The sequence below is a fragment of the Toxotes jaculatrix genome, chromosome 12 (genome assembly GCF_017976425.1).
Source record: "Toxotes jaculatrix isolate fToxJac2 chromosome 12, fToxJac2.pri, whole genome shotgun sequence".
In the NCBI taxonomy this organism is placed as follows: Eukaryota; Metazoa; Chordata; class Actinopteri; family Toxotidae; genus Toxotes; species Toxotes jaculatrix.
Genome location: NC_054405.1, coordinates 11,021,016 through 11,041,997, shown reverse-complemented (window position 1 = coordinate 11,041,997; position 20,982 = coordinate 11,021,016). Strand labels below are relative to the sequence as shown.

At 39.4% G+C, this 20,982-nt stretch overlaps 2 protein-coding genes across 2 annotated transcripts; both read right to left on the bottom strand.

Moving 5' to 3' along the window:
- Nucleotides 1-110: 110 nt before the first annotated feature.
- stag2a (stromal antigen 2a) lies at nucleotides 111-16,777 on the bottom strand. The gene is made up of 34 exons (XM_041051382.1): nucleotides 16,583-16,777; nucleotides 13,665-13,791; nucleotides 13,460-13,538; nucleotides 12,940-13,098; nucleotides 12,583-12,679; nucleotides 12,424-12,500; nucleotides 12,053-12,257; nucleotides 11,775-11,926; nucleotides 10,600-10,673; nucleotides 10,174-10,297; nucleotides 9,724-9,822; nucleotides 9,473-9,552; nucleotides 8,977-9,084; nucleotides 8,538-8,646; nucleotides 8,279-8,396; nucleotides 8,032-8,135; nucleotides 7,841-7,933; nucleotides 7,645-7,734; nucleotides 7,353-7,556; nucleotides 7,176-7,246; nucleotides 6,967-7,054; nucleotides 6,796-6,876; nucleotides 6,468-6,560; nucleotides 6,169-6,343; nucleotides 5,458-5,597; nucleotides 5,270-5,371; nucleotides 4,772-4,920; nucleotides 4,520-4,648; nucleotides 4,206-4,414; nucleotides 3,786-4,023; nucleotides 3,358-3,468; nucleotides 3,093-3,219; nucleotides 2,736-2,813; nucleotides 111-2,314 (listed from the first exon to the last, which is right to left on the bottom strand). Exons 2-34 carry the CDS (start codon nucleotides 13,706-13,708, stop codon nucleotides 2,291-2,293), a joined length of 3,831 nt encoding a protein of 1,276 aa, XP_040907316.1. The 5' UTR covers nucleotides 13,709-13,791; nucleotides 16,583-16,777; the 3' UTR covers nucleotides 111-2,290.
- A 2,130-nt stretch (nucleotides 16,778-18,907) lies between these two features.
- epd (ependymin) lies at nucleotides 18,908-20,431 on the bottom strand. The gene is made up of 6 exons (XM_041051874.1): nucleotides 20,311-20,431; nucleotides 20,094-20,125; nucleotides 19,832-19,969; nucleotides 19,556-19,742; nucleotides 19,359-19,440; nucleotides 18,908-19,235 (listed from the first exon to the last, which is right to left on the bottom strand). Exons 1-6 carry the CDS (start codon nucleotides 20,384-20,386, stop codon nucleotides 19,109-19,111), a joined length of 642 nt encoding a protein of 213 aa, XP_040907808.1. The 5' UTR covers nucleotides 20,387-20,431; the 3' UTR covers nucleotides 18,908-19,108.
- Nucleotides 20,432-20,982: the final 551 nt, after the last annotated feature.

The following is a 20,982-nucleotide window of genomic DNA, read 5'->3' as shown; positions in this document are numbered from 1 at the left end:
TATTACACTTAATATTATACTTAAAGATAAAGAAAAATAACAGACAACATTTCTGTATATCCTAATACTACTGGAAGTATGGATTGACAGCCATGTTCTTAAAATCATCACACGGTCGCACATGGTTTATTCTTCGATGTTACATCTCCAGACATAAATACAAATTTTGAAGGATGCAATGGGCACTTTGTAAATAGAATAAAAACACAAATTTAATATACACAAATATTTAAATATGTGTAAACATACAGATGTATGCACATTTTCAGCAGTTCAATGCAAAACAGAAAAGATCCAAAATGAATTGATTAATGTTAATTTACAGGCAATTCTACGATGTATTTTTCTCATCTGCCTAACATGAATAGTTAGTGTGTATATGGTAATGTTTAAGACCATGTGATCTGTTTCTCCCGTTGATTGTGAGATTGTGAGGAAATTAGGGATTTGTTTGTAACTACAATATGAATACAACCTTTTCCATAAAATCTCAATCTGCCAACCAGGCCAATACACAGAGGTAAAGAAATATGGCAACAGTTCACTGAAAGACAAACTAAACAATGTACTGTATAGTGTATACTTGCAAATTAGTAGGTTAACTTTGAATAGGTACATTCTATTTCTTTAACCTTTCCCTAAAATTTCAAGCAAACATAAACTGCAAATATAAAATGAGCACCAATTCACAATATATTACACATTTGTAATTGTATAATATACAATTCTGATACTATAATAGTTGACTAAAGCATACTAAAACTTTGTAATTTAGAATTATCCTATAACTCTTATTCGCACAACAGTGGTGCACTAAATGAATTGGCTTTTTTTTTTTTAAATCCTCTGCACACTTGCAAACTGAAAAAAAAAAAACACACACACACAAAACAAAACAAACAGCACACACCCTCAACCATTTTTCGAAACCTTTCTTTTAAAGATTGTAATTATGGCATGTCTGTGTTATTAGATATTAGATAATATACAGTGAAGAAAAATATTCAAGATATAGGAGAGATTACATGTTTAAGGTTGAGTCAAAATTTTATGTATGACACTGTGAATGCTCCCAATATTAAAAAATAATTTCAGATGCAGCCATCAATTTGTGAAATTACTACACTTGAGCAACTGTAGTTAGTAAGTACTTTTTCATCCATTTGATATAGAGATGAAAAGAAAATACAAACCGCTGGCCATATCTATAGTAACATAATCATTTCCATTAAAAAGGATTATTTCAGCATCTATGTGAAATACCATGATTAGAAACCATTAATTTACATTTGATTGTCATTACAAAATATCTATAAATCAAAGTCATCTATAAGGTATAAAAGCAGAACACATACATTTCTAAAAAATATCATCACAAAGAAATCTGAGAATGCCGTATATCATTTGTGGCAAGGCCTTTGAACAGTATGAGACGCCAGTTCACATTAAACTTTACTGTGTACATGTTTCGATATATGGCTACATGCCATGCCAAAATCTACAGTTCAAAAGAACACCAGGTGAACGCAATTTCCCAACCTTTACAATGTAATGCAGTCCAATTCAATAGCCCTCAAATTAATGCCGATTTTTTGAAGCTTATGATGTTCAGTATCTGTTTAGATTGTGTCAGAGAGGTGTTGACTGAGGCCTATGATCATTTTTAAAAATATGGCTATAAAATTACCATAGAGTTGAATTAACACCCCTGTGACAAAGTGCAGTGTCATTATAGTGTTCAAGAGCAAATGAACGCTACAAGCATCATAAAGGTAGTATTACTTTGCAGGGCTATTATATTTCTATACACCGGTGTTCATTAAATTGTATTTGCCCCACCTGTATATTGGCCACTATGTATTTACATAAGACAATTTTTGTCTACTGAATGAAAAAGATTAAAGGTATATATTATTAATTTGAATTTCAGTCTGTTATTGTCCCCTCACCAAGCACCTGCCACATAATGTCTATACTGGCACTTTTATTAACCCAAACAGCTTTAACAGTTAGTTAAAGCTAACATCAAGTTGTTTTTAGGGTAACTGACTAAAAACAGAAACATTTCCCCTGCAGTGTGACAGAAGTCTGGCTTGTGAAAATATCAGAATAAAATTCAAATTCAAACTCTCCCTCTAAAGTTTTAACAAAGTGTTGAAGAGGCAAACATTGGTGTCTCGCAAACCATTTATAGTAGTCCATTTTGTTCCATGCTGATTTTCACAGAGAACAGTCATCCATCTTATTTTCCAAGGATTTTCATCACACATTGTGCACATCTTCCTCTTTTTCAGTACATTGAGACATTGAGAACCTGAAAACAAACACAAAGTATTTTGGAAAAATAAGATATTACAAATCCAAGATAAATCACAAACAATATTCTAGCACAGTGTTAGCTTGATAAGTTTTTTTATCCCACTCAGTGGGTAGGGGGAGTTGGTTACTATCAGCTGTGATTTTCATTTCATCAAAAACAAAAACATTTGGGACCTGTGTATTTGTTAAAACTGATACGCAAAGGAAGGATTTTTCCTGTAACTTGTGATCTCCAACTCTAATGTTCATAAATGTCCTTAAATAATGACTAATGTTCATGAGAGAACAATGTTACCTCAAGATAATAGGCCCAAAAGTTTATGAGCAACAAGTGCCACCCATCTCTAACACCAAATTAACTTTTAAAAGAAGGAGCAACAAAGTAAACAGTATTATAAGAAGCGGAAAATCCTTACTGAATCATCCATGATGGAAGATGGATCAAAGTAGTCCGGCTTTAGTTCCGTTCTTTCTCTGCGATTCTTTGATGCCGGCTGAAAAATAACAGAAGAGTCGGCACAATGAACCACAGAATGTAACACAACGCGCCATCATCAAATCAGCATCAGTTGTTGCTGTTTTTTATTTGGAGGAAACTTACACAGAAAGTTAAAGCCTGTTTGATTGGACCAAAATGGATTCTTAGCTTTTGCTGACAGTTAAAATGTGGTTGCAGAGTTTGTAACATTTATCATAGATATTTATATAAGGCACTATTTGTTGCCATTTCTTTTATAGAAACACAGAATCCAGATGAACATTTCTTAAATTACCAAATCGATGTCCATTGTGTCAAAATCCATGCCCTCATTGATGTCCTCCAGGCGGTCCTCCGATGACATCATCACATCCTCCACTATTGGCTCCTCATCGTCCTCCATGAGTCCAGAGCCTCGACGGCTGTGGAGTACACACAGATGTTTGTTAGGAGTTTGCACTTTTTCGCATGCGGTCTATAAACTGGATATCAAAAACCCTATCTGAAACTGCCCAGCTTTGTTCCACAATTAAAACTCTGAAATGTACTGTAAATCTTACATTGCTTGCTGCATGTGGTTCCTCATCTTGGCGTAGTGCATGGTAACCCGCTCTTGCTGCTGACGGGCCTCAGCTTGTTGCCTTTGTGTCAACATCCAAGTAACCTGGGTACTGTGGGACAGTGGGCAAGATTTAACACAACTTCATAGTGCTCCTAGTTTAACAGAAACAGCGTAAGACACTGTAAACAGCAGCAACAACTGTAAATATTAATTTCAAGGTAAGGTAATGGAAAATGTAGTTTTTAATGTTCATAAATTTGCAAATATTTCTTAAGATATTTATTTGTTATTATTGCGGATTACTGAGTGTAGACTGACAGAAGTTTCATCCATTTAAAATGAAATCTATAACTCAATAAAGTGTGCAAAAAGTGAAAGGGTCTGAAAAGTTTCTGACTGTGTGTGTGTGTAGAAAGGTTTTCATACTTGTAATCAATGGCAGCCTGGTGGTGATGGTGTGGTTGCTGCTGGGTAGGCACCGGCTGATGGGGATGCTGTTCTGTTGGCATGGTGTATCCGGTCGTGTAGCTGTCCTCCGCCCTCATCTTCTTTGGATCCCTCAGTACAGTAGAGGTGAGGTGAGGCGAATGCATCATCACCGGCGTCTGCGCATTCTGCTCACGGTTCATCCACACTGCATCACTACTGCTGCAGCTGTTCTCTTCTGCTAGGGAAAATCATTTCTTTAACTCCTTATATTCTACTGAACACATGCAGTGGCCACAGTAATGTGTGCACTGGGAACTGGCAGGGGATGATGGCAATTAATGTAAAGGAGCTTGCAGAGAAGATTCCCTGGACAATCAGTGTTCCTTACTGACTGAGACACACTGTTGAATCGCTCACCCTCAGGCAGTTTCCTTTTGCTAGCGGTGGCTGGCTTGGACTTCTTACTCCTGATGGTGGACCCCCGACTGCTGATCCCACTAATGACCGACATGGTGTCATCATCCCCTCCCGCCTGCAGGGAGTTCCTGTAGGAGATGAGGGGCAGCCAGCAGTCCTCTCTCTGCAGAGCCATCTGGAACGTCATGAATCGCTCCAGGTACATGTGACTGTAGAAGTCAGAATGACGACAGTTAGCACCTGTTGAGAGTTCCTCACCAGCTCCGTGCTCGCCACAAACGTAAATTACTGCACATCTTGTGCCTCAGACTTACACTGTTCTCTTGTCCTGTCGAATCAGTTTACTAGAGAACTCGCTCAGAATATCCAAAAATGCAAGATTAAGCGGTGGACTCCCTTCTCCTTGTGGACTAGGTTCTTTGAAAGCAAACTCAATTCCATCCCTAAAACAAATACAAGGGAAATAATCAATGAACCGCTTGCATTTAAACACACAAGTCATTATAAAAGCTGAGTCGCACGCAATGCTGTAATCCACAAGGTCTTGGATCAGGACTGTTACTTACTTATGTAACATGGCGATAGCCTCCCTGGTCTTCAACTGATCCAAGCCAAAAGTTAATGAGAAGCGTCGGGCAAGTTCTTTAATGCCGCAGAAGGCTGACGATGAGCGGTCGAAATTGAAGCCAAGCTCAGACAACATCTCATTGAATAACTACAAAAGGAAAACAAAATATGTTTCTTTACACAAGGTTTCACACCTGATAGGTCTAAGTCTTAGATTAAATGCATTTGTGATCCTTGTTATTATTGTTATTATAATTCAGTCTAAATAAGGCCACAATCTTTTCTCTGTTTATGTATCCTGAAGGCAGATTACTATGTGAGTGATGCCTTATAGAGTGATAGAAAATTCTGTGAATGTAGTATACTGTTTTAGATCAACTCTAAAATTGGGTAATACCAAAGCCCTACTAATCTATCAAAGAAATGAAACAAGACATTAATAAGTATGTTGTCTTTTTACAAATTACCGAAACCGCCTTGTAGGTCAAGAATCTCACCTTTTGCAGGCTCAATATGAGCGTCTTTGCACATTGTATTTTGTCGATCTGTCTCGTTTTACTCATAGTCTCCTTGATGATATCTCCATAGTCGTTGTAATACTAAGAAAGGGATAAATACTGTTAACAATAAGAGCAGGGTTGGAGGAATTCTTTATAATCACTAAAAAAAAAGGGGTAAATCTTACCCTCATATACTGTTTAAATATATCTGCTCCAGTGTTAATTTCCACAACATTGTAAATGATTAATTTGCAATAGGCAGCTAGAAGGTTTCTTCTCTTATGCAGAGCCTCGATTTTACTGGCTTCATCATCCTGCTGTCCATCTGAAAAAGACAAAATAATTCAAACCCTGAAAATATACAGCACCAGTCAAAGGTTTGGACACACCTTCTCATTCAATGGTTTTTCTTTATTTTTATCACTTTCTACAAGACATCAAAACTATGAAAGAACACATATGGAATTATGTAGTTAACAAAACAGTGTTAAACCAGTCAGAATATGTTTTGTATTTTAGATTCTTTGAAGTAGCCACCCTTTGATTTGATGACAGTTTTGCACACTCTTCTCTCAGAAGGTTTGAGGTAGTCACCTGGAATGGTTTTCAGTGAACAGGTGTGCCTTGTCAAGAGTTAATTTGTTGAATTTCCTGCCTTGCCTATAAAACATATTCTGGTTGGTTTAACACTTTTTTGCTAACTACATGATTCCATATCTGTTCCTTCATAGTTTTGATGTCTTCAGTATGAATCTACAATGTAGAAAGTACTAAAAATAAAGACAAACCATTGAATGAGAAGGTGTGTCAAAACTTTTGACTGGTACTGTATATATATAATTAGCAGTCCATGCCTCACATTTCAGTTGGTGAACACAATGGTGCTTGACTCTGACCTGTGCTGTTGTTGTCATCATCCTGATCAATGAACACTTGATCCAGGATGAAGTTGAGCAGCTCTGCCTGCAAAGAAGAGTCTGGCGTATAGACCAGAGGCTCCAGTTGTTCCCGGCCTGAAGACATAATTTGGTGACTGAAGATCAATAGCAGATCACATAGTATGGTGAAGGCCTGGAATAAACACAACACCTCAGCATTTATGACAATCCTGACCGACCAAATTTTCAGCCGCAGTGAAGAATGGCCACGCAGAAAAATCAGGAATAAAAGAACAGTCCTGTCAGCATAATCCCACCTGCTCCTTGACTGTGGTGTTGATGCTGTTTAAGTAACGCTGACACATTAAGGAGAAGGCTCTCATTTGCTTTCTCAGGGTCACCACATCACCCTAAAAGGAGAAAATGTTTCAGTTAGACAGCCCTGTGAATGAACAAAGTACAATCACAGTTAGGATTGTTCAAGTAGTGACAAATCTTTATGGTTTAATAATAATAATAATCAGCAGCCCCAAAAAAAAAATCACTCTTTAACCACTCTTTGAGAAAAATAATAACTTTCTCGACACATTCTGATGACAAAGAAAAAGATATGTAAATGGCTCATAACCAATAATATGTAAATACCTTCAATGAACTGCCATCTGAAACCTTTGCTAGATGCCACAGGATGATGTAATGTGTGCACTGCATTGCATGAATTACAATCTGGGGAGAAGAAGTCAAGCAGGTCTGATGAGACGCGATGTTCCAGTTACTGACAATTCAGAGAGGACTCTGCTGTTAGGGCTTTGATACCTGTTCAGGCATATCTCCATTCTGCAGACCTGTGTTGAGTAACCTGTAGTTGCTGGTGAAGAGATCCCACTTGGAGAGGTCATGTGCACTGGAGGGAAAAATAAAAAATAGTACATAATAATAAAATTTACATTCATGCAGATGTCATTATTCACATCTTAAACCGATTACTAGTGAAATCATAAGAATAATCAAGTCAATTGCTTTACTTGTGGAAAGCGCTGATCTTCTTGAGCGTAGATAAAACCTGGTAGGCATCATCATCATCTGGTTCTTCACCCTGAAAAATGAGAGGTCCAACCCATAAAATTCTGGACACCCAACCTTGTGTCTGCATCTGTGAACATGCAATAATGCATGCAAGAGAAGCATCTTACAGCACCCACCTCTTGCAAGAAGTCCTCCAGGAGCCTATTGAACTTGTCTACAAGCTCGTCGAGAAGCTGGGAGCGGGCGATGTCCACACGGTTGAAGATGGTGAACTCTTCGTTGCAGAGATAGTGGTAGGTGGTAGAGCAGGCCTCCAGGACCTCAGTGTCTGTGTGCTTATCCACCACCTCCCAGATTTGCCGCAACAAGGCGTCCAAATGCTTAATGAGAACATGAAAGCACATAATGTTGTTAATTTTAGGCAATTTAAAGCTGCATAATGTAGAACAAGTGTAAAAATTGACAAACCTTTTCTAACCGTCCAGTTGTGTAGATGTCAAGATCAAAGTACTTTGGTATTTGTAGCAAATTGGTCACCTTATCAATGTCTACGCAGTACTATGACAAGAACAGAGAGAGCAGTTAGGTTGAATGGGAAGAATCAAACATGTTGTCAAGTATATATATGCAAATTAACTCAGCTGTGCAGAACATAAGTTTTCACCTTTGCCAGTAACAGAGGCAACGCAACAGCAAACATCTCTGTGATCCGTGTGCGATCGTCCAGCTGTGTTTTCTTCTCCTTTGCAGTCAGGACCTTTTCCATTCACAAAAACCCAACTTTGTTAACAACATGAAATCATTCAAGAAACAAATTTAATCTCCCTATCTCGAGCATGACGACCAGACACTCACCCTCTTCCCTGTGCCTCTGCCTACCGGAGGGTGGCATTCACAAGCCTGCCGAACGGCGCAGAGCATGATCTCAACCAGAGCCGTCTCCTGGCGATCAGTCAGGGCTTAAAAAAAAAAAAAAAAGTCACAGACATAAAGTTACCAACAGTGTAATGGTGAGACTTGCCCTGCTGAGTGAAGTCCTAAAGAAAAAAAAACAGTATGAAAAATACAGGTTTCCAAAAAATCTGAGCCAGTTGTATCTTACCTTCCTCCCCTGGCATGGGCTCATCCAGCAGCAGACTAATCATGGTCTCCCAGTCCTTCAGCAGCTCCGATGCACACTCCCATAAGCTGTCCACCAAGTAGGCTCCATGTTCATGTAGCTGTTAAACAACAAATGGTTAAATGTTATTGTTGATTTTTTAAAAATTGGAAGCAAATGGTAATTATCCAATCTGACCCAAAACTAAAACAGTATCAAAACGTAATTAACATCGAGAAGTGAGGCACAAAGCTCTGATTACCTCGCTCTCCAAGAAGAAGAAGACAGTAGTTTTGATAAGGCTGCCATTGAGGCTCTGCCTGCCCCTCCTGGGTAATCCCTCCTCCTCTGGACCTCGATGACTGAAGAGCCTTCAATCAGTGCCAAAGAAAAAAGATCACATGTATTTTGAAGTATGGATGGATGCATTACTTAAATAGGAGGGCATTTGCTCATTGGATTCAGCAAAACCCTACGCTGAGTAGACTTTTTTAATCTAATGTGTTTCACAGGTAACTTGGCAACACAGCAACATAATACTTCTGTACTTCTGTTTTTATAATCAAACAAGGTCACTGCTCGACTATAACTGCTGTGAATCCAAGCTGACTACAGCTGCCGTCCTCCACCAAAGGAGCCACCTTCCAAGCCCACAGTGTATCAGCAATTTAACTGCACCTCTAACCAATAAATGCACTTACTTCTTAAATAGAAACTCTCCAGCTGAGACAGCGATGGGTCGATGTGCTGAGTAAACCAGGTGATAAATACTCTCACAATCCTCTGCTGTCAGAACCTCATCGCTACTCCTGTTAAATGAAATACGTACCTGCTTAGTGATAAAGGAAAGTTTAATGAACTTAAATGTGAAATGGTTTGTTTAGAATTTTCTCACAGAAGATTTTAGGATCAGGTAGAAAAAAAAATCGAAATATCAAAATATGGTCATACTCTGCCCAGTTCAATAACAGTCACCTCAGCAATAAACAAAAATGGTGACATCTGTGAGATCTAATGGACAATGAAAATGTCTTTACTTAGTCCCAAAATATATTATATAACAACCGGTGAACAGATTTGGTGTGTTTATTATATTAACGTTAATTAAAATGATGTCTTTAGAATAACATAAGATGCGTTCATGAAACAAAATTAAATGTAGAATGTCTCCATTCAAGAGGAGGAGGCGTTACTCACTGTAGGACGAGTGTCAGAAGTTTAATGGCTTGCACTGCCACATCATATTCCTTATCCAGAGTCATAGACACAATGCGGTCCTGTCAATGAGAGTGAGTTCATGTCTCAGATACACCTTAGGTATAGGATCTCCAGAACATTAGTTGTCATATCATACCTGGGTATAATGAAGTTAAAATCACGAGATTACTCTTTAGACAACGGCATATAAAGAGGGAACAAGTGAAAAGCCTGGAAATCTGCTGGCTCACCTTGAAGCGACTTGTGAAGAGCTCCAGTCGAGCGCTGAGCTCTCTGTTGTAGTAGAGACCTTGCAGGGCAGTCAGGCACTTCAGTCGCACCTCACCTTGCTGGAGTCACAGTAGAAATGGATAAAATATTTACCACATTTGAATGCCAAAACCCAGGTGTTACTGTCTCATTACCTCAGTTACACCGGTTTATTATTATGCAACTCAATAGACAAAATCACCATTTCATCAGGTTCATTGGCTTTAGCGAAAACTCCCAACAAACTTCCAACACAAATAAATCAAGGTGAGCAATGCCATTTCCTGTGGCACTGCTTGAGTAATAACTTTCAAGAACCAAATATGATTATATGAAACATCCCTTGAGGACACAAGTACCGCAAAGGTAAATGCAGGTCATTTCATGGCATGACGGTTTTTACACAGCACAGATGGTGTCTGTGAGCTCACCTTGTCATGCATTGTCCAGCCAACATACTTCAGGTAACTGTCATTGAGGAAAGCGTCGCTGTAGAGCTTCATCCACACTCCAATCTCCTCAATACAAATCGCTCGGATTTCAGCAATGGCATCGCTGGCAAACACAAGAGATTTGATTAAACTTGAGGCTTGTAATGTTGCCTTGTGTAAACAGAAATGTTCCGAAGTGCCAGATTTCAAATAAAAAATAAAATCTAAAACTATATAACAAGTAAATATGAACTCATAGTGGTGTTGACATGAATTTCACACAAGAGGGCGCCAAAAGGCCAAAAATGAACATTGCAAGGTCCTGGCTTGTTATGATAAGACTGGCAAGTCTACTAAGTGTTGAGGGCTCAGTAAAATCTCACAGTCACACTCAGAGTATGTAAGACAATCAAGGATTCTACATACCGATATCTGTGAACAAACACTCCTTTGAAAATTGCATTCATCATGTTCTCAATTTCATCTTGATTTTCTTGAAGCTGAAAGAAAAATATAAGTGATATTTGAAGTAATTTATATGAAATTACAAATTCCAAAAACTGAAAATATTTTCTCTCAAGAGACTGTGCAGGTAAGATAAGCCATTTTAGCAATATTAAAAGGTAAGGCCGGAATTATTCTTATTATTTTTCTTTCTGTTTCTTTTGATATTTTTCTTATTTTCAATAAATTTCAACCAACAATTTATTGGCCAAGCTCAAGACCACTGGTTGATTACAGCACCCCTACAATTTCCACACAGGGCTACCTCTTCTGCTCCATGTTTTGGGAAAGTTTTGATGACTGATGAGCTTTTAAGTTCTGTTGTCAGAAATCAGCACAGCTGCCAATGACGTGTCATCAGAGCAGCAACGCACTGACAGAAATAAAGAGGGAATGATTTACAGTATGAATGAATGATGACTATGACTAATAGGGGAAGCAGTCAAGGGGAAGAGACGGTCATGGAGATGTTAGATGAGAGAATATTACAGCCTACAGCAGGCGATGTTACACTCAGTGCAACAGAGGATGTCCTGCATAAAGACCCAGAGGCTGCTGTCAGAGTGGGACAATGTTCCTAACTACAAGGCCATATGAAATGGTGTGCTGAAATATACACAAACTCTAAACTATGTCAAATTAAGACATTATGATTTCAGGTCAAATGTTTTTTGCCCTGTGGTGACAGACAGCCTGTTTGTATGTGATTTGTACCACAGGTCCAGGCAACTTGAGAAATTCATTCATACCTGAGAGAAAATTCTAAATTCTTAAATCAGTCATACACACCACATAAGAACAAATTGATTTGTGTGAGTCATTTTTACACAAGGCACAATGCATATTTAGAATAGAAGACTCAACGTTATTTAAATGCACATCGTAAGTACCAGCTCCAACTAGACAGAGCAAAGTGCATATAAATATATGCCAAGGTAAGAAGAATAAACAAAGAATACAGTGCAAGTTAATGAAGCTCTGATACGTGATTAATGGAATGAAATGCACAGCATGGACCGACTCAATACTCTTACAGTGTAGGGAGTGATAGTGTTACAAGTGTTAGACATCTTATTAGACTATATTTTTTTTCTGACCTCTTTACGCTTCTGTAACAGGAGCTCCAGCCTATCATTGGCCCTTTTTGCAATGACCTTATTCCTCTCCGCCTCATACTGTCTCTGTGTGTTGTCCATATTGATGCTCAGGTTCAGAGCGACGTTCACCAAGGCTGTCATCAACTTCATGGCTGGCAAAGATGACAAAGTTCAGATACACACCTGAAGGAACAACAGCTTCCGCACTAAAACAGCACGAGGGTGTAGAAAGGCATAGAGCAGAAATGCAGAATATCAGAGTGCACGTTAAAACTGACCTGCGAGTGTGCTTGTATGTCTAAATGCCCTGACCTGTGAGTCAGACAGGCCAGTGAGCAGCGAGATGACTGTGTCCATCATGTACTCGTCGTAGATGATGCTGTACTGACACTGGCGCACCAGAACCGCAATGAAGTCACAGAAGCTTATCCTGAACTTCTTCCACTGTGGCCCTGACAGAGTTAATGGATAGTCACCGCTGTCCTGTTTGATGACAGCAGAGAGGTGATCAGATTTAACTCAGGAGCATCACATCACATTTGTTTCACACTGTTCATTTCCATTTCCATTTGTTTAAATTACATTTAAAACATCTCCCATGTTGGTAAGTGATGTTATATTAAAATAAGTTATTTCAATTTAATTTCACCTCATCAAACTCCTCTGTCATTTTTCGAATGATCTCGGAGTTCTGCATGTGTCTGAACATCTCTCCACTCACAGCACCTATGTGAAGAGTTACACAATGTCAGTAAAATTCAGCATAGCGGCTTGCTTTCAGACGCCTAAAATCAAGTCAGATACTGACCTTTACAGCCAGAGCACTGGATGAAGAAGTTGATTAAGTCCAAGAGAGCAACGTCTCTGTCGTGTTTGTACGACTCGATCCAGTCATCGACGACAGACTAGAAGATAAAGCATGACAATTTTAATAATTTTAAATTAGATAATTTATTCATGGATCAAATCCAAATAACGTTGGGAAAGAAAATGTCAAAGTATCACTGCGTGTTGGAGATGGTGGTGCTCTCCCAGCATCGCTGCTGGAAGACTTACCCACAGTCCCATTACAGTTTAATCAATGTCCAAAAAAATGTAACCCACAGATACCACACCAATCAAAAAAAAAATTCAGGACTACAAGGCAATACTACCGCTCATTCACCTGTGTGGCACTCTTCCCCATTTTAACCACCTCGAACAGGGTCATATTCTCCATCCCGTTCTCCTGATGATGGCCATTCACCCAGCCAAGACCAGGGACCCTCCCTGCTCCCCCACCTTTAGCCTTGTCTCCAAGCGCCTTCTTCCCTTTCTTGGCAGCCTATTGGGGAGAAAGATGTTCCATGGAAGATGAAAGTGTTATTGTGCTTTTAAAACACAGAGCATGCATGCATAGACTTAAAAACATTCTCTGACTACCAGGAATTTAGAACCTGTCACAATGTGGGACTAAATCATATTACAGACATTACTTTATTTTCTGATCAAGCACCGCTGCTGCATAATACCACACTGTTTCCCCTCTGAGTCCGTGCTGTGATGTACTAGGAAACAGTCCAGGGTGTTTTACTGCCTTCCAACTAGTAAATGCTGGGACTGGCTCAAGCCTCCCTGTGACCCTGATTACACATGGACAGGTATGGAAAGTGGATAAATGAAGACATAAGGTTTGAAAAACATACCGTGCCCTTTCCTGCTTTTGCATTTTTGCCATCAGGATCCTCAAGGTCAGTATCTGAAGACAACTGAGAATCTGCCTCTCTGTGATCAACACACAAAGTTATTACAGACTTCAAAAATAACATTTTAAATTCTTAGGGATAGGGAAAAAACACAAAAGGAACATTCAAGGTTGTGTTTAATTTGATGACAGATTTCCGTGCTTACTGAGGAAACTGAAACTCTGTGTGCAAATCCTGCGCTGCTATCATTTCTTTAACATTTTCTGGATCTGCTGGAGTAGGTGCCTCTACTGCTCTGGATCCCAAGCAAGAAGGTATCTCTTTAACTGCACCTGGAAAATAAGACATATCAGAAGAGTCTGTCCATGAACGACTGCACTGACAACTACACAAACAAATCAACGTACATCTTACATGGGGCTTAGTTTCAAGAACCTAGTTAATGCTCCCGACAAAGGGGAGAACATGTTAGACAGAGCACATCAGGCACTAAGATCACCAGAGTTCGCCACACAAACACCTCAGTGATATGAAACCTGTCTATATGCCATAACGATGATAACCTCAGCAAAAGTTTATGCAAGAAAGTGTTTGTTGAGGCTCATTTAAGGCCACTTCAGCAATAACTACGCTGACAGCAAAGCACTACAACTTATATGAGTCATGAATCTGTGAACACAAGAAATCCCTGAACAATCTTTTTAACAGCGTGGTGGTGGTTTCCAGTAGTTGCATGGAAACTACTCAGAAAATAACGTCCCCATATATACAGCAGTTACTGTGAATGTAAAATGTAATGACTGTATAATGTAATGAGTGTTTATTCTTGAGGATGAACAGACACAATGGGAGCATTTCATAGCTTATAAAACATTTGCAAAGCTCAACAAAGCACAGGCGTATTTAATGAAACGGGTGATGGCTGAATTCCAGTCCTGGTATTATGCATGTTGGCTCTCTGTCACACTGTAACAGCCTACTGGGACACTTAAACAGAACAGAACCATTGCCTATGTTATTTGTAAAACTGTGCTTTCCTTACTAAGCCAGTATGTCTGGCGAGGAAAAAGGATTAAGCATAGGAAATTAATAAGCAACAATTCTGATAGTAAAAAAAAAATCAATCTGAAGATGTCTTCCCAGGGATCTGGGAAAATGTGAGATGCTTATTCAACATTCTAACATTTTGTAGAGGAAACAATTAACTGATTCATCTCAGCCGAAAAACCAAAGAAGAAAATACTCATTAGATGGAGCCCTGTTTTATTTTCACATCTTATTCAGAGCTCTCCTCAACAATCAAACTTTTGTTCCAGGGCTTGATGGAAATGTTTCCTCAGTCACTGCACTTACTCACTTCCACTCTCCATTCATTTTATACACTGAGACCTCACAGATCCTGTTTTTATGTACTGCGCAGATAAATCTGAGCTTTTCGAAATCACTTATTTTTGACTCACAAACTGCACAGCTAGAATTACAGATAACGCATTTTATTACCAGGAGCGGCAGCGTGGCTGGCATTGTTTTCACCTTGTGAGTGTGTGTGTGCATGTGTGTGTCATCATAACAAAATGTGGTCCTGGAGACACCAACCCACTGAATACCACAGCAGTTTTCAGTACTTTCCAGGTTTTTCTCTGTCTCTGTCACAAAATTCTAGTTGTCTTTGGTGTACTACTACCCAGTGCTTAAGCAATTTAATCAGTTAGATGATGAACATTATGATGACTGATAATAGTTTTCATTCATCAACTAAAAACTTTACTTAATTTCAGGAAACACTCTGAATTTATTGACTGTTGCTCCCAAAAGAAAAATCTGCTATCTGAAGACATCAGTTACGACTGTGGTTAGAAATGATGGAAATCCATCAGAGGTGAAAACTTTGCAAAGCGCCAGTAAGTGGACTGCACTGGTCCAGTCTAACACAACAGAGGAGGACTGCAGAAAGCCTGAAATGAAAACTTCAGATTTCTTTTTTCTCAGAATCCTGAGAGAGAAAAAAGTCAGAATTCTGTCTTTAAAGTCAGAACTCTATTTTTTCCCCATATGTAGCCCTAATCCTCTTCCCTAACATAAACAATGGGGGATATCAGGATGGTAATATTGTGTAGCGCTAAACTCGGTAGCCACACCCACAGGCAGGTGTCTTAATCCTCCCTTACTGTCAGACATGTACTGACCTCATGGCCCAAAGCTGAACACAAAATGCACTGAGCAAAACTGGTGGTTTTCTAAAGGCTACACTGGGTTTACTTTACCACTCACCAGGTGGTTGTGTGACAGAGCACTTTGACAGCTGCACTAAAGGAACCAAAACTAAATCTACAACCGATTCTCGCTGACTGACACCAACGACACGGGAAATCCCTGACTCCAATATGAACTGTAAACATGACATGGTTGTTCTTGCTCTGAACGTCTGAGACCTAAGACCATGAATGGGAACGCATACCAAGAAAATATAACCTTTGATACCTTCCTAGACAAATAATGTAGTATTCTCATAACTATTTATAACTGGTCTTTGTGACAGTCAACTCTAACATGACTTCTAATCTAAAACAAGCCGATGCCAAAACCACCCTGACACGCGCAGTTGTATACTTCCGAACTACAAACAGCACCACAGATGTTTCCGAGGCTGGCGATTCCTATCCACTCTCATCTCTTCCTGACGTGCCGTCTCTGCTACGACGGCCAAGCAACTCTCAGGCTAATGCGAGCTAACCTTACTGATATGTGATGTTAGCCGAGACATTATCTAGCTACCTCCTGACCCCCTCTTTGACTACTTCATTCGTACCGAGCTACGAACGTTAAGACTTGAATCCACTAAAGGATTTTGACACATATACAGCATCAGATTAGTTGCTAGCTTGGCTACCATAAACCGTTAGCTGTAGCTAGCTAATGAGACCACTACTCAATACAGGCTGGAAGCTTAAGTCGCCCGTATTAATCACTTTCGTTTTAATTTATTATGATAAAATCGTATTTCTACGTTAACAACTCCTGGTGACACCACTGCCAGGTGTTTGGCCAGCTAGCTAGTATAGCAGCATCAATGACAAACTCCCTGGATGTTAATGGTTAGCTATCCGCCATTTTACAACTTACCTTGTTTTAAATCAAAAGACGGACTAAAGCCAAACAATCCAAATGTTGCGGACTTTGCAAAGAGGATGCTTTCGTTAATTTCCTGGACAAACTGTCATTTTCCAAATCTCAAAAATAATAGTTTTATTTGCTAGCTAACGCTAGGAAGCTCCTTAGTGGCTAATATAGCAAGGTACAGTTTGTATTTTCGTTATCATGAATGCAGCACACACACCACCTGTCGGCGGCACCGTGAACTGCTGGTGAGAGGGGCCGTGTCCTGTCCGTCAGTGCTCTCAAGTCTCTCACTTTTCTCCCGTATGATCACTGCTTGACCGACAGTCACTATACGCAACATCTGAGAAAATTAACACAACAGCTTTTAGATCCCAATTGTATTCACTATGTTGAAAGATATTCACTTCAAGATAAAACATCCAGGTTTGAAATTTAATTCTATGCAGAGGTTCTGCATAAATCACATATGTATTGGTGTATTGGTATTGGTGCCCATATAGATACAAAACGTGTAAACTTCATAGATAATCAAAAAGCAGTTTGGGTTAGATGGGGACTCAGACTCAGGAAAACGTGATCTTGAAGGGACAATTGAAATTGCTGGCTAAATAAATAACCTGACTTTCCATAGCTCACTCTGCTCCCCATGTTTTGGTCTATAGACTAATTACATAAAAATACCTAAACATTGCTATTGTACATCGCCTGCTATAGTAGCTACTTTTTTGAGGTGCACTGCACTGTGACTAAACCATGTGTTGTTTGACAGGAAGTATTCTCTAAACATTTCCACACCATCACCCTCTTCATGACTCAAGGGAATTGTGCAGAGAGTCAGCTCCCCTGTTTACCTGCTCAGAGAGCAAGCTGTCCTCATTATGTGTACTCCAGGGAAGTATTAAGTATTAGGTTCCACATAATTATAATAAGACAACTGATAACAACAACAACAACAACAACAACAACAACAACAATAATAATAATAATAATGAAACCAATAATAATAAAACTAATAATAGGACTAATAACAGTAATTAATGAGATTAATTATGGGGGCAGTCAGGGACCCGCAGCCGCACATCCAGACTCTACAGCTCCGGAGGCTGAAGTATTTGCAGAAAGCGAAAGGAGGAGAGAAGAAAGAGATGAGAAAGTGAAAAACTACAAGGGAGAGAAGAAGCCAAGTTAGTAACAGGAATTAATTATATGAATGCAAACAAATGGAGAGGGAGAGGAGGAGAGAGGAACTTGGTGCATCATAGGAAGTACCCTGGGAGTCTAGTCCTGTAGTAGCACAACTCGGGGATGGTTCAAGGCCAGACTGAGCCAGCCCTAAGTATAAGCTTTATCAAAAAGAAAAGGAAAGTATTTTAAATTCTGTTTTGGATTTTACAGGGATCCAATGCTGAGAAGCTGATTGCAGGAGAAACATGATCTTTTTCTAGCTCCTGTCAGTGCTCACGCAGCATCATTTTGGATCAACTGCAGAGTCTTTAGAGACTTGTTGGGGGCAGCCTGATAATAAAGAATTGAAATTAACCTACCTAAAAGTCATAAAAGCATGGACCAGTTTTTCTGCACCTTTTTGAGACAGCATAAGCCTGATTTATGCAGTGTTACGTAGGTGAAAAAAAGCTAGTCCTTGAAGTTTCCTTTATGTGGGAGTTATCGTGATCAAAGAAAAAAACTTTGAGATTCCTTAAGGTGGTACTGGAGGCCTGGGCAATGCAAGGGAGGCAGGCAAAACATTCACTTCTATAGATAATATTTACTGTGAGGCTATTGTAACAGAAAGTATTACATAGTACAGGTGTTCACATTAGTTCACAATCGAGAGTATAATATAGTGTTACTAGTAATTTTAGAACTAGTATAGCTTCAAAACAATAATACAAAAAAAAGATAATTGCAAATGTCTTTATTGTCAGAGTTGCACATTACCAAAAAAAAAAAAACCTACTTGCTATACTGTGCAATACTGTGTCATTACTGGATCGAATCATAATTAATCATAAGTAGTGTGATATTTGAAAGGGACACACTGCAGAGTAAAAGGAGGCGGGGGAACTGGGACTCATCAGCTAATTTTTGGCCCCTTTTGTGTTGACCGTGTCTGTACGGTTGAACAATGTCAGGCCAAAATGAGACACACGACAAAGAAATAATATTTGAAGAAAAAACTGCTCTTTACACCTTTGACAGCTTTGACATTTTATTGTTCCATTAATCATATCTTACAGGTTTTGTAAGCAGTACCAACTTGAAAAGCCACCAACTGTTAGTAATTTTGACTACTTCTATAATCCATGTCATATCTCTTTCCTTTTACATCAAAATGTATGTATACAGTATGATCCATTCAAAGCCATATCTTCATAGGGGAGTGGAAGTTGTGATGGAAACAGATGTGAAACAGTGCTGTGTCACACGAAAAACTCGAGTCACACGTGAAAAGGAGAGAAAAGTCTAAAGTTCTGGCAGGCCACACTTGGATAGGGGTTTGATTTTTTTCTGCTGGTGGGGCTTCATCTACATGAACTCGTTGAGGAAACTGTTTACTGTCCCTTCAGGTGTCTCCTCCAGATGCTGTCCCTGACAAAAGGAAGGCACTACGAGGAGATCGGGATCCTTGATCTCGTTTTCAATGTCCATGTTGCTGTGAGAAAGTGATACAAAAATTACAAGGATATTTTTCAAGGACATTCATAATATGTTATGCAGCTTTCAGATACTCGAAAGTTGCAAAAACATCCCTGGAGTGTTTTTTTTTTTCACCAACCTGAAAAGGAATGATGTGGACTCAGTGAAGTAGAATGTGCTCACAGGCAAACATCCCATGGTTACAGACATGGAGTAGTGGCCTGAAAAAGCGAAAGAAAACATTCAGGTCATGATGAATTTCAATGCACTCTTTAAAACTCAAACAAAAAAAGGCACGTGTATTATTTTACATCTCTCTCATTTCAGCTCTCCCACCTTTCGTGTCTGCCATTGATCCTGTCCATACATTGACTTTTAATCCCTCCCCTTCAATGGATGGATTCCCAGAGTTCACCACAGACAAAAACGTGGCATCATCGGGAATATCTAGAGGATGCATGGTGCATTGCAGTGCTTTTTTCTCACAGCTCTGGTTTTTGCTGTCAATCTCGTAGAATATTCCCTGCCAGATGCAGACAAAGTTTAAAACGTCAAAGGCGCAAAACAGTCTCAGGTGAATGGTAGCATTTATGTAAGTGAGAAATCAGTTACCTCTTCAAAAAACATCAGTAGATCCAAACCTAGCGAGGCGTTCGTGGGGTGGCTCTCGTTTGATCTGAACCGTAGTTTCTTGCCCATTGAATCGTAAGTGAATGCACCATGTGCTTTCACTTCACCCTTCAGATTCATCTGGTGTCATTCAACAACATAAATTCAAACAGAAAGAGAGAGGGTTTAATGCTGTATTTCCAGTTTCTGTCCATGTTGCTGTAAAACAGCCAAAAAAAGGTACTGACTAAATAAAAAAACTCACCACACTCATGAATCCTGTCATATTGGGTGAATCTGAAAGAGAACAGTTAGTTAGAGGGGTTAATTTGTCACCTTTTAAGCCAATGAAACCATAGAGTTTTGTTTCTGTTCTCTCAAATAGGAAATCTAGTGATGCTGAAAGCTACCTAACACATGGACAATCAAAATCAAAATCAAATAACAAAAAGAATGAAATTGATGGAACTACAAATTCTTACGACAGGGCTGGTGGTGCTCTGCATAGGTGGTAGCAGTCAAGCACATGAAGACGAAGAGCGTTACAGCTGCAAACATTTTCCTGGTCCAGTGGGAGTCCAAAAATAGTGTTCGAGATGGCAAAAAACAATCCCAAGCGCATCTAGCTTTCACTGAAGTTACTGCTACTTTTATAGGGCCACACTTAAAAAGTATTGCGTAAAAAGACCCAGGATAATAGCCTTTGCACTTCAAACATCAAGCTGTGAAAACATATGAGCCCCGTCCCGGCTGGTGGTGACCCAATAAAAGGATTTTTCCTAGGCTGTCTTTTCTTTTGTGATTGTGCAGCTGTCCTCAGATGTTTTTGTGCAATGTTTGTCTCTTTCTGCGCCACACTTTCAAAAGCACCTTTCAGGGTGTTATATGCAAACAGGAGGTCAAGTGGGAATAATTATGGCTCAAGGCTCATGTGAGGGCAACAGCGCTTTCTTTGAAATAACAGTTTTTGGCTTTGTTTAACTGTTGTTAGCAATGACTACAGCTAAGTTTGAAAGTAGTTTGGCCAGAGGTAGATGCTGCCTGTGTCTGTTAGAAACGGAAACCTTCCTTTAAACACGCTTTATGTACCACATGGGTTACAAAAATGCGTTCTCCTTACTCAGTGTTGTAGCTGGCGAGCCGCCCCTGAGTCT